The sequence below is a fragment of the Saccopteryx leptura genome, chromosome 1 (genome assembly GCF_036850995.1).
Source record: "Saccopteryx leptura isolate mSacLep1 chromosome 1, mSacLep1_pri_phased_curated, whole genome shotgun sequence".
Classification (NCBI taxonomy): Eukaryota; Metazoa; Chordata; class Mammalia; order Chiroptera; family Emballonuridae; genus Saccopteryx; species Saccopteryx leptura.
This window is the reverse complement of record NC_089503.1, coordinates 341,417,032-341,431,002: the sequence shown is the minus strand read 5'-3', so window position 1 is coordinate 341,431,002 and position 13,971 is coordinate 341,417,032. Positions and strand designations below refer to the sequence as shown.

General features: G+C 34.8%; 1 protein-coding gene across 2 annotated transcripts in view; it reads right to left on the bottom strand.

Annotated features, from left to right (window-relative positions):
* SNAP91 (synaptosome associated protein 91) overlaps nucleotides 1-13,971 on the bottom strand; it is a 169,979-nt gene that overhangs the window by 123,545 nt on the left and 32,463 nt on the right. For both annotated transcript variants that reach the window (XM_066358936.1, XM_066358938.1), the window contains exons 3-4: nucleotides 1,067-1,209; nucleotides 345-420 (exon numbers count right to left, since the gene is read on the bottom strand). In XM_066358936.1, the coding sequence (XP_066215033.1) occupies nucleotides 345-420; nucleotides 1,067-1,209 (219 nt within the window). The remainder of the gene's footprint in view (nucleotides 1-344; nucleotides 421-1,066; nucleotides 1,210-13,971) is intronic.

The following is a 13,971-nucleotide window of genomic DNA, read 5'->3' as shown; positions in this document are numbered from 1 at the left end:
CTCTTATGTTTGTTTTTTATTGGGAAAGTATCTTTCATTTCTCTACTTCTTGCACCATTATAAACAACTGTCGGTCTAGCATACTCACTGTTACTTTTTTAAGGTTAACATTAAAAAGACAAAAATAAAATGAAAGTAGAATTTATATGCTAAATTATCTAAAAATGAGATACTTCAAAACTAGTATAAACTAATTATATACTTTTGCTTTTTTTCTTACTCAGGGGAGCTATCAGTTACAAATATTTTGCATTAATAACCTTACTTCAAAAATAAAAAAATAATCCACATCAGAATATTAGCAAGAAAATAAACAAAGAAGAAGAAAATGTAAGTATTCTCACCGTGGGATCCACTTTTGTCCAAAAAATTGCTGAGATTGAATAGTGTATTTCTAGAGGCCAAATATTGAATAAATCTCTGAAAAACAAAAAACAGAATTAAATAACAGTATTCTCAAATCATACTTTTAAATAATTTCTGATACTATTTTAATTTTTACAAATTCTTACTCTTTCTCTAAATCTTTCTAGTCTCCAGATTTTCCCTGAGGGTGAAAAAAAAAACACTGAATAATACTCACTGAGTTAGATTAAACTGTATGATCTTTCATTTCTGTACAAATAAAAACATGCAATTTAATGGGACTCAGTAGGCATCCTATACAAAGTGGGTAATTTTTATTTTATTAATATTTTCTGAAATTAAACATCTTTATGAAAGCAATTTTCCCTTAAAGGCATAAAGAAATATTTCTTATAGTAGAAAAAATAATTTTATTGTTTCTTTTTCCTAACATTTTTGCCCATTAATAGATTTACATGATATATACATTTAGGTACCAGTGACATTTCATACTTAAATATCTCTAATAAAATGTCTAGCATCATTTATTTTCTTTTGAAAAATAGCTAAAAAGATTAAAATGTATTCTAGATGAACTTGAACCATAGATTTCCTTTTTCTTCTTCTAATTAGTGAAAACTCAAAGGGCCTTAGGTCATCATCATACTCTTCCATTAAAGCCTTTCTCCCCACCAAAAATAGAAAAGTTTACTTAGTTTACCTCATTTCCATGCACCATGAGATGATGTGTAGTGACTAATGCTTTAAATACAACCACCCAGCTACTGTTTGTTGCCCGCTCAAAGAGCGTGTCGGCCATCTGAGGAATATTAACATTGGTCTCATTGGTAGCCTGGATCAAATCTATGAAAGTAGAACATATCAATCAATGATATTAATCATTACATACAAAATTTCACTTTAAATTTTAAACCTCTTTACTACAATATGGGCCCAAAATAGCTTTGACAATAGTTAATACAAATTTTAAAAAGTAAACTATTATTTTTACACATATATTTATGGGTACATAAATATATTTGTTACCTAGTGTATTTGTTTTTTCTTGAGCTTATTTTTTTCTTTGGAATTCCCTTGTATACCCTCTTCTGATTTTTATCTATTTCATTTTTAAAAATTATTTTTATTTTTTTATTTATTCATTTTAGAGGAGTCAGAGAGAGAGAGAGAGAGAGAGGAGGGAGGGAGGAGCAGGAAGCATCAACTCCCATATGTGCCTTGACCAGGCAAACCCAGGGTTTTGAACCAGCGACCACAGCATTCCAGGTCGATGCTTTATCCACTGTGCCACCGCAGGTCAGGCACCAATGTCATTTTTTTAAATGACAAACTCCAGGAAAGCTAAGCCTAATCTCTTTGTCATCCCTCCAAGAATAATTGTTTTAAACACTTGTACACTTACTCTGTACACCACTTGAGATCAATAACATAAATGTATTTTTTTAAACACTATGGCTAAAAGCATACCTCACTTGGATTTTAATTTTGATGGATGCTAATAAATACATTTGTCATATAAGTGTCAGAATGAGAATGAATAGTGAAAGTTAAGAATTTCACTACACCTGTCGAAGCTTTCTAGAACAACATGCATGCATTAAATTACTATAATTTGACTTGAATTTCTAAAAGAGTAAAATTTTATAATATATTCACTATCAGTATGATTCCAGGTCTACCTCAGAAAAAAAAAAATTATATTGTGGCCAAGAGAGGCTGCCCAGCATTCAGAAGATGTAGTGCGTGTTGTCAAAAACTTAGCAGAGGCAACAAGAGATCACGTGCTAACAAAAAGAATCTAAGCCACGCTGGGGCAGAGCGAATTTAAGAGGAAACAACTCTTTTGCTGGCCACACCCACCATGGAGAACCAGGTATGATACCCAGCTTCTAGGAAATGCCATGCAGCAAATGCAGAGATGAATTCATGCTTTTCTTTACTCAAAATCCACACTCAGTAGTCATTAAGCTATATATTTGTTCTGTGCATTCCTCTATTTCACATCAGTGAAATTACTCTTAAATTCTAGACTAAAGAATATCAGTAATTGTTCTGAATCACAAGTGGACCAAACAAGACTTAATTCTTACTCCATATTTATTTTAAATTCCAATCATCCCTATCCCTTACCACTCCTTCCTCAATATTTTCCTTTATTTTTATTATTTCTATTCATCCTTCAAGAAATCTTTCCTGATCCCTTTAAATGCAGCCCCATGTAACCTCCCTCTGTTTTAAAACCTGAGGCATTTTGTTCTTGCTGGGGGTTCAGATTAGATGTGGATCTGTCTTAAGTTCCTACCATAGCACAGCTCTCTGAAGATGGAAACAGTCATACCAACATCTGCTTCCTGTGCACACTTTCCAGAGCACAGTGTACAATAAATGTTTGTTGAAAAAATGTACAAAAACTATGCTTTAGCCCAAAATATAAACAGTTGTTTGAAAAAGAAAAATCACTATGCTATAACATTGTTTTCTGAGACAATATCATGGGACTAATTTATACTTGAAATTCTGTGCCAGTCAGAAATTCTTCCATTTGTGTATTTACTGAACTGGGCTCTGAGAATACAGAGATGCATTGCTGGTCAGAGGATACAAATATATGTTCAGATAATAAAGAAATCCCTATAAGAGATGAATAAAGAGAGGCAACATAATAGAGCAGAAAGAGCCCGGTCCAGGGCTTAGCTCAATCCCTGCCTAGATGTGTGACTCCTGGCAAATCTTTGACTCAGGCCCTCATCTTTTAAGTGGGTAATAATTACTACTTTTCAGAGCTATTATAAGAATTGCAAGTGGTCTGAACAAAGCAGGTGCTCAAAATAAATGTTTGTAAATAATGTTAAACATATACTACTTTATGAGACTACAGTGAGATATTAGGAAAGATTCCAGGGAAGGACCCTAAAGTCAGCTATGACATGCGATAGGAGTGGGAAGTATATTTATAGCAAATATGCAAAGTGCGGAGCCATAAGAGGTAGTGTGTCCTTGGACAACTGTGACGGTCTGATGACTGCAAGTGGACAGTGGGTGGGGAGAAACTTAACTAAAGAGCTAGGGAATGGCCAGTGAGGGATCTCACACACGGCATTAAAGAGTTTGGACTTCACCCTATCTATGAAGGGGGCCCTTTTGCTCATTTTGGCAGCACATATACTAGAACTGGACTAAGGGGACCCCTAGAAAAATCCAAGAAGATTTCACTTTTATAGTCAAACACATTATTCAAGGCAAGCAAAGGCACAAGATAAGGGATAATTATCTTTGCCTGGAACTACCAGAAGACATAAAAACGGCAAGTTAGAAAACTCAGTTGAGAGTCAGAGAAGAGGTGAACTTAAACTAAACAAAAGGCAATGGAGATAGGGGGAGATAATGAATGGAACAGAAAGATATTTATGAGGTAAAAATGACAGGTTTTGTAGGTAAGTAAATGGATAGTAAGAGGTGAAGGGAAAAGGAATTCTAAAAGTCAAGGTTTTTGGTTTGTGATCCAGTAAATGTTTTTTACTGAAATAGAAAGAGAGCTGTTTTCAAACAAGATATAAACTATTTTTGATATATTTGAAATAGCTGTTGAAAATCTAATTTGAGATGTCTGATAGTAGACTAGAGATATGTTCTAAAGTTCAGAAGAAACATTTTTCCAGATACAAATTTTCAGTAAAATGAGAGCTGACATCATGAAAGTAGAAGCAGTAATCCAAAGATCATACAAAGAAAAATAAAAATTAGGTTATACATAATAGAAAAGAAATAAGAATCTAAGCTAAGAAAGACAATGTTTAAGAGATCAATGGAAAAAAAGAAAGTGAAAGAATAGTCAGAACGGTAAAGAGAAGCCCAGAAAGGTGAAATTATGGAAGCCAATTAAGAGATGGGACAACATCATCTTGACCAGGCAGTGGTGCAGTGGATAAAGCATTGTACTGGGACACAGAGGACCCAGGTTCAAAACCCAAGGTCACTGGCTTGAGTTCAGGTTCATCCGGATGGAGTGTGGGCTCACCAGCTTGAGCATAGGGTTGCTGGCTTGAGCATGGGATCATAGACGTGACCCCAGGGTCACTGGCTTGAGCCCAAAGGTTGCTGGCTTAAAGCCCAAGGTCACTAACTTGATCCCAAGGTCACTGTCTTGAGCAAGGGGTCATCTACTTTGCTGTAGCCCCCGGTCAAGGCACATATGAGAAAACAATCAATGAACAACTAAGGGCTGCAACGAAGAATTGATGATTCTCATCTCTCTCCCTTCCTGTCTGTCCCTATCTGTTCCTCTCTCTAACTCTCTCTGTCTCTGTCACAGAAAAAAAGAAAGAAGGAAGGGAGGGAGGGAGGGAAGGAAAGAGAGAAGGAAGGAAGGAAGGAAGGAAGGAAGGAAGGAAGGAAGGAAGGAAGGAAGGAAGGAAGGAAGGAAGGAAGGAGAGAGAGAGAAAGAAAGAAAAAGAAAGAAAGAAAGAAAGAAAGAAAGAAAGAAAGAAAGAAAGAAAGAAAAAGAAAGAAAGAAAGAAAGAAAAAAGACTTCAAACTAAAAAGTTTTTGCACAGCCTAAAAAACTATCAACAAAACAAAAGGCTACCTACTAAATGGAAGAAGATATTCACCAATGAAATATTTGATAAGGGGTTAATATTCAAAATTTATTAAAAACTCATACAACACCAAAAAACAATTCAATTAAAAAATGGGCAGAGGACTTGAAAAGACACTTCTTAAAAGAAGACATACAGGTAGCCAACAGGTATATAAAAGGATGCTCAAAAACATGCATATTAAAACCACAGTGAATGGTGGAGTAGTGAATAAAGCATAGATCTGAAATGCTGAGGTTGCCAGTTCAAAACTCTGGGCTGGCCTGGTCAAGGCACATATAGGAGCTGATGCTTCCTGCTCTTCCCCCTTTCTCTCTCTCCCTCTCTCTCTCTCAAAATAAATGAATAAATAAAATCTAAAAACAAACGAATAAAACACCCACAGTGAAGGACCATCTCACACCTGTCAGAAAGGCTATCATCAATAAACTAACAAACAACAAGTGGTGGCAAGGATGTGGAGAAAAGGGAACCCTCCTGCACTGCTGGTGGGAATGCAGACTGGCGCAGCCACTGTGGAAAACAGTATGGAGATTCCTCAAAAAATTAAAAATGGAACTGCCTTATGGCCCAGCAATTCCACTTCTGGGTATATATCCAAAGAAACCCAAATACTAATTTGATAGAACATATGCATCCCTATCTTCACTGCATTATTTATAATAGCCAAGACATGGAAGCAACCTAAGTGTCAATCAGTAGATGAGTAGATAAAAAAGCAGATATATACATATATATATATACATATATATATTTACATATATATGTATATGTATATGCAATGAAATATTAGTTGTCCATAAAAAAGAATGAAATCTCAGCATTTGAAACAGCATAGATGGACCTGGAAGGAGGGTACAAAGCTGAATGAAATAAGTCAGAGAAAGACAAACACCATATGATTTCACATATCTGTGGTATATACATGTGGACTCTAGAGAACAAAATAAACAAAATAGAAACAAACTGATGGTTGTCATTGTGGGTAGGATGTAAGTTCTATTCAGAATTTACAGTGGGGTGGGTGAAAAAGATGAACTACAAATTGGTAGTCACAAAATAAATACTTCCAGAGAATAGAGCATAGAGAACACAGTTAATAATATTAACTGTAATAACTATGTACAGTGCCAGGTGGGTATTTGGAATATGGGGATGGGAACCAGTTTGTAAAGTATATAATTGTCTAATCACTATGTTGTACACCTGAAACTTATACAAAATAATATTGAATGTAAGCTATAATTGAAAAATAAAATTAAAGTATTTGACCAAAAAAGAAAAGAAAAAGGAAGAGCTTCAGAAATTTCAAGAAGCAATTAGGAATCACCAGTATCAAATACTACAGAAAGTTTTAGCAATAATCCCCAAGAATAGGATGTACAACTAGGGAAATGCTGCCAAAGCCTGAAGTATTTACCCTCTGACCCTTTATAGAAAATATCTGCCCAGCCTGTTCTGTCACTAAATGCAAAGAATGCATAAAGCACTTCTGATTCATAACAAAGATCAATGGCTGTCTCAAGGAAAAGCTGAATTGTGAGCTGAACTAACCAGTCTTTTCATAGATCACGTTTTTACTTGAAAGAACAATAGACTTACAAATCAATAGTGATTAAGACTTGATATTTATTCAGCAGTTATTTTCTTAAAAATAAAGTGAGCCTGTAAGTTCCAAAAAAAAAAAAAAAAAGAATGACACTACTGGTTGCCAATGATAAAATTTAATTTTTCAAGTAAAACTGAGAATTTTAGAAAACTTATATCTGCCACAGTAAGCTTAACAGTGCCCCAGTTCTTCAAAACTTTTCTGATAAGATCATTGCTGACCTTAGTGAGCATCAGTTTTTGATATTACATAACAAAACGTGTGACCATTTTGGAAAATGTGAATAACTCTGTGAACCAGTATTTTCCCAATGCCAAGTATAGAATGATATAAAATAATGCATTCAACTCATTCTAAGTACAGATAGACCAATGGATTTTTAATATAACAGCATCAAAGTTCACTGACATGGTTTTAGATTCAATACTGCCATTTAAATTTACGAAACTACCACTTAAGAGAGTTATGGTGTAACATAGTATCAAAGAAAAATATTCAGAATTTACTGACAAGGCTATTAATATGATTCTCCCTTTTCTAATTGCATATTTGTATGAGGCCATGTTTTTCCTCATATATTTCAACTAAAATAATGTACCCTCAACAGACTGGACACAAAAAACAGATAAGAGCAATCATCTTCTTTCTATTGAACAGAATATTAAAGAGATGTGTAAAGATATAAATCCACAGCACTCTTCTCACTATAGTTTTTGTTTTGGGGAAATAATTATTTTCCCTTAAAGTATTATTAGTATTAACATGTCGCTTATTTTATTATTGTTATTTTAAAATAAAAAATATTTTTAAAACTTTCTCAGTTTTGATTTTTAATACAGTAATTATCTAAAGACAACTCACATAAACAAAAGCTCTTTGAATTCCTCAATAAACAAAAAAAATCGTTAAGGCTGAACTGTTTGAGGGCTGCTATTCTTGGTATATGCCTGAAAAGAGAATTGCTAGGTTGTAGGGTATGCACACATTGAACTTTACAGAATGTTTTTACATAGTGATTGCACCAATTTATATTCTCATCAGTAGGTTATGAGTTTCTACTGCTTTACCTCCTCACCAAATGAAAGGTTTCCATTTAAAGAATTTCAAATAATTAAACAAAACAAAGCATAGACATAGACATGTGGAAAAATATTCTCAAAAATTGTGAGAATCTAAATACTAAATATCTCTGTCATGTTTGAAAAGCGCAGAGACACAGTGTGGTGATTAGAGGAAGAAAGGGTGTTGGGAGAGGTAGAAGAGGGTAAGAGGGATGAATGGTGATGGAAGGGAACTTGACTTGGGGTGGCGAACACCCAGGGCAGTGTACAGGTGATGCATTATGGAACGGTGCACCTGAAACCTATGTAATGCTATTAATCAATGTCACCTCGATAAAGTTAATTAAAAAAAAAGAAATTCTAAGAATTCAAAGCCTAAGTTGAACTTGGGGAAACAGATATTGTATCTTTCTGGTAGTTTTAAAAATAGCTTTATTGAAGTACAATTTTTTGACATACAAAGAAACTGCACATATTTAAATATACTATTTGGTAAATTTTGACAAACATGTACTCATAAAATTATTAGTAATAACCATCTAGATAATGAACGCATCCAAAGTCTTCTTCAAGCCTTCTTATAATTCCTTCTTCTTACCTCTCCCCATTCTCCTTCCCTGCTGTCCCTTAGCCATCATCAATTTGCTGTCAACTATTACACATTAGTTGGTATTTTCTAAATTTTCTGTAAAGAGAATCATATTTGGGCGGAATAGGGGACAAGTCTGACTTCTTTCACTCAGCATAATTATTTTAAGACTCATTCCATAGATCAAGAGTTTATTCCTTTTTATTGATGAGCTTTATTAATTAATGGAAATAACAAAACTTTTATTCATTCACTTTTTGATGGACATTTGGGGAGACTCCAGTTTTTGATTATTACATGTAAAGATGCTATGAGCATATGTGTACAAGTATTTGTATGGACATATGTTTTCATTTTACCTTGGGTAACTGCTTAGGAGCTGAATATTTAAGTTACTTGAAAATAAATATTTAAGAAACTGTCAAACTACTTTTAAAATGGTTTTACCATGTTACAATTGCAATTTGCATGAGCATCAAGTTGTTGTTTGTTTATGCCATTCAAACAGATGCCACATGGTGTCTCCTCGTGGTTTTTCTTTGCATTTCCCTAATGAAGTTAGACATGTTTTCTCATGTGCTTTTCATTAGTTTATTTGTCATTGGTATACATTCTTTGCCCTTTTTATTGAACTGTTTGTTTCTTATTATTTAGTTATAGTGCATTAAGTGCTCTATCGGATATATGATAAAAATATTTTCTCCAAGGCAGTGGTTCCTTTCTTATTCTCTCAATGTCTTTCAAAGAACAGAGATTTCTAATAATAAAATCCAACTTATAAAGTTTTTCTTTTATGGATTCTGCTTTTGGTATCACTAAGAAATTTCTCCTTAAGTCAAGGTCACAAAGATTTTGTCCTATGTTTCCTATAGAAGTTTTATAATTTAATGGCTGTAAAGTTAGGTCTAAAATATATTGTTAGTTTTTATACATGATATAAGATATGAATATATGGTCCTCTTTTTTTTATTTGGATATCACGTTGTTCCAGCGTCATCTGTTGAATAACTATTTTTCCCCACTGAATTGCCTTTAAACTTTTGTAAAAAATTAACTGTCCACATATCTTGGGTGTATTTCAGGACTCTATCCTTTTGGATTGATCTATTTGTCTATCTTTATCCTAGTATCATGCTATCTTAATTAATGTAAATTCATAATTCTTGAAATCAAGTAGTGTTAGCCCTCCAACTTTGTTTCTTTTCAAAGTTAGCTTGGTTCTTTTAGATCCTTTGTATTTCCTTATGAGTTTTAAACTGAAATCATCAATTTTAATAAAAAAAATTTTGATTGGAATTATGTTGAATCTATAGCTCAATCTGGGGTGAACTGGCATTTAATAATATTGAGTCTTCCTAACAATGTACACGGTATGTCTCTCCATTTATTTAGATCAGCTTTAATGCCTCTCAGCAATGTTTTACCAGTTTTTAGTAGAATTTGTTGATAGTTTTATGGGTGCGTATGTTTGTCAAAATTTACCAAATAGTATAATTTATATATGTGCAGTATTTTGTCTGTCGATTATATCTCAATAAAACTATTTTTAACATTTCAGTCTTATGCATATTTTATCAGATACATTCTCAAAGTATTTCATATTTTTGATATCATGAATGGTACTTTATTTCCATTTCAATTTCTAATTGTTCTCTGCCAATATTGAGAAATACAAATTATATTGATTTTGTGTCCTGCAACTTTGCTAAACTCAGCAGTTCTTTTTGGTAGATTCCATCATATTTTCTTCATAGATGATCACGTTATTTGTGATAAAGTCAGTTTTATTTGCAATCTCGATACTTTTTTTGTTTGTTTATGGTACTAGCTAGAATCTCCAGTGTATTTTGAATAGAAGTGGTGAGAGAGGATATCCTTGTCTCTTTCTGATCTTCAGGGTAAAGTATTCAGTCTTTTACTAGTCAGTGTGATGATATTAACTATAAATTTTTCATAGATGTTCTACTGTTTTATTTCAGGTTAAACAAGTGCCCTTCTATTCCTAGTTTGCTGAGAGTTTTTACCGGAATGGACATTGAATTTTTTCAAATATATTTTCTGTTTTTATTGATGTGATAGTTTTTTTTTGTTTGTTTTAGTCTGTTATTATGGTGAACTATAATACATTGGTTAATTTTTAAATCTTAAACCAAACTTGCATTCTTGGGTTAAACCCCTTTGGTCATGATATTTTATCTGTTGTTGGATTTGATGTACTAAAATTTTGTAAGAATTTTTACATCTATGTTCATGAGGGATATTAATCTATTCTTTTTCTGGTGTGGGTATCAGAGTAATGCTAGCTTCATAGAATAAGTTGAGAAGTATTTTCTCATCTTCAATTTTCTGGAAGAGTCTGTAAAGAATTGGTATTACCTCCTTTTATATGTTTGGTATACCTCACCAGTGAAGTTATCTGCACCTAGGGTTTTCTATATTAGACTATATTTTTAAACAATAAATTCAACTTTTTTTTTTTTTTTTTTTTTTTTACAGAGACAGAGAGAGAGAGGGATAGACAGGGACAGACAGACAGGTACAGAGAGATGAGAAGCATCAATCATTAGTTTTTCGTTGCACATTGCAACACCTTAATTGTTCATTGATTGCCTTCTCATATGTGCCTTGACTGCAGGCCTTCAGCAGACTGAGTAACCCCTTGCTTGAGCCAGTGAGCTTGGGCTCAAGCTGGTGAGCTTTTGCGCTCAAGCTGGCGACCTCGGGGTCTCGAACCTGGGTCTTCCGCACCCCAGTCTGATACTCTATCCACTGAGCCACCGCCTGGTCAGGCTAAAGTCAACTTTTAAAAAGATACAGAGCTACTCAGGTAATTATTTTTGAATGAGCCTTGGTAGTTTGTGCCTTTTAACAAATTTGTCCTTTTCATACAAGTTGTTGAATTTATTGGCATCTAGTTGTTAGCAATATTCTCTTATTGCCCTTCTGCAGACAGTAGTGATGTCACTTCTCTCAAAATTACTTGATATTGATAATTTATATCTTTCTTTTTTTTCTGATTGATCTAGATAAAGGTCTTTCAATTTTATCAGTTTCAAAGTGTCAGCTCTATCTCCACAATTCAGGGGATCCCTAGGATCCAGGTGGGGTCCTCCACCCTATGCTACAGCCTGGAAACTCTCTTCTGACAGCAAGCTGGAACAGTCCTAAAACTCTCTCAGGGATCGTGGCCTTGACTGCCTGATGTCCAATATACAGGGTGGGGCAAAGTAGGTTTACAGTTGTGAGTACAAGAAACAGAGTTTATTCTTGTATTATTATATAAATATATTAATTATTGTATTATTTTCTATACAAACAACTGTAAACCTACTTTTGTCTCACCTTGTGTTTAAAAGTAATTTGATAAACATTGTCCAGTTTCTCAGTTGCTTCAAGAAAAAGGATAAATTCAAACCCCATTACTCTACCTTTCCACAAAGTGTAAGCCTCTCTTTCTTGGTAGTTTTAAGCAATTGAAAACATGTTAGAAAATCCAACTGAGGAAAGATATCATCATTAAAATAAGAGAATATAATAAATAGATATAAGTGGGAAGACAACTTTAACTTTTAGTTGTAAATAATTGTGCACTAAAATAAAATAGCGACAAACCCCAATAGCTCTCAAATTTGTAATCACCTGCTTCTTTTCCCACTGCTACGCGAGACTCTCGGGGAGAACTGTGGCAAGTCTAGGCAGGGCTGGGCAGGTAAAGTGAAAAGACTCAGTGAGGGTTCAGGTGGGAGAGATGCCTAGAGGGGAGGTGCTGAGAACTACATAAATGAGAGCAAAGGTGGGATGGCAAGAGTAAGAAGTGATGACCTTCACTGCTACCTGTAGATCATAAGGATGAATGGAGCAGGAAATAAAAGAATCACCACATCCTTATGAGTTTACAGAGATAAAAGAAAGCAGTTTGTAAATGTACCCAATATGATAAACAGCATGTGCACAGCTCAATAACAACAGTATATTTCTTCAAACAAATTCTTCTTTAAATAGAAAAGTATAAAATGTGAGCTTTAATATTTTTTCACTTAACCCTCATTATTATAGCTGAATAAAAATTATATTTTCATTTTTATATTACTACATGCATACTTCAATGTAATCTAGCTGCTAAACTATTTAGGTAACTTCTTTCATCTCAAAGAAAAATATGTATATTTTATAATTTCTTTTTAGTCCTTTGTAGAAATATATATCCCCTAAAATCCCATTTTGATATTTGTTCCCTCCCTATAGAATTATGGCAGATGCAAAGTTAGAAGGTGCCGTATAGATACAGCATAGTCAAGTCATTCAGTTAAGGCTTTGGAACCAGACCAGACTTAGTACAATTACAATCTGTTATTTAATAACTGTCTGACCTTGAGCAAAGTTGCCACTCTTAACTTCCCTTTCTGCATTACTGTGATGAGGATAATAATAGCACCTATATGACAGCTATTTTATTAAAGTGGACAAGGTAAGTAAAGTATCTAGCACAGAGCCTGATACATTATAAAGGAAGGATATCAAAGTACTAGCACAGAGCCTGATACACTATATCCACCCCTTACAGTGTCAGGCTCTGTGCTAGATACTTTGGTTGCATTATTTCTTTCTCTTTCTTTTCCTTTCCTTTTCCCTCTTTTTTTTCCTTTTCCTTTCTCTTCCCTTCCCTTCCCTTTCCCTTCCATCCTCTTCCTTCCCTTCCCTTCTCATCCTTTCCTTCCATCTTTCCTATCTATCCAAAATATATATGGCCATATATAGATATATGTTTTACTATACATACATAATATAGTATACACTAATAGAGATATATACACATACAATTATAATTAGATCCATCTCTTGGCTATCTATATCAAAACATTTGGCATATTCTGTTAATTCAATTAATTAATTCATTGACAAATGTTTTCTGAATGCTTATCATATGCCAGGCCCTGTTCTATCAGCTGGAGATACATTGGTGAACAAAACAGATATCGTCTCCCTCAAAGATCTTTCAAATGGAGGACACAGACAAAAAAAAATATCAGGCAAGGATAAGTACTGTGATAAAAAATAAAGGGGATAGAAAGTAATAGTGGCGTCTGTGTCAGATAGATAGATCAGAAAAGGCCTCTCCAAGGAAATAATATTTAAAGAGGACAAAATGTACAAGGAAGCCAGTCATACAGTCATCTTTGGATGGAATGTTTCATGTAGAGCAAACAGCAGGTGCAAAGGTCCTGATGTGAGAACATGCCTGAATGGTTCAAGAAATGGGAAGAAAGCTAATGTTTCTAGAGTGGCAGAAAGAGAATTGATCGAAACCAGATAACCTAACTCATGACAGCTCACAGGAAGGACTTGTTACTTCATTAAAATGCAATGGGGCCCTGGCCGGCTGGCTCAGTGGTAGAGCATCGGCCTGGCGTGCAGAAGTCCCGGGTTCGATTCCCGGCCAGGGCACACAGGAGAAGCGCCCATCGGCTTCTCCACCCCCCCCTCCTTCCTCTCTGTCTCTCTCTTCCCCTCCCGCAGCTGAGGCTCCATTGGAGCAAAGACGGCCCGGGCGCTGGAGATGGCTCCTTGGCCTCGGCCCCAGGCGCTAGAGTGGCTCTGGTTGCGGTAGAGCGACACCCCGGAGGGGCAGAGCATCGCCCCCTGGTGGGCGTGCCGGGTGGATCCCGGTCGGGCGCATGCGGGAGTCTGTCTGACTGTCTCTCCCCGTTTCTAGCTTCAGAAAAATACAAAAAAAACACACCAAAAACC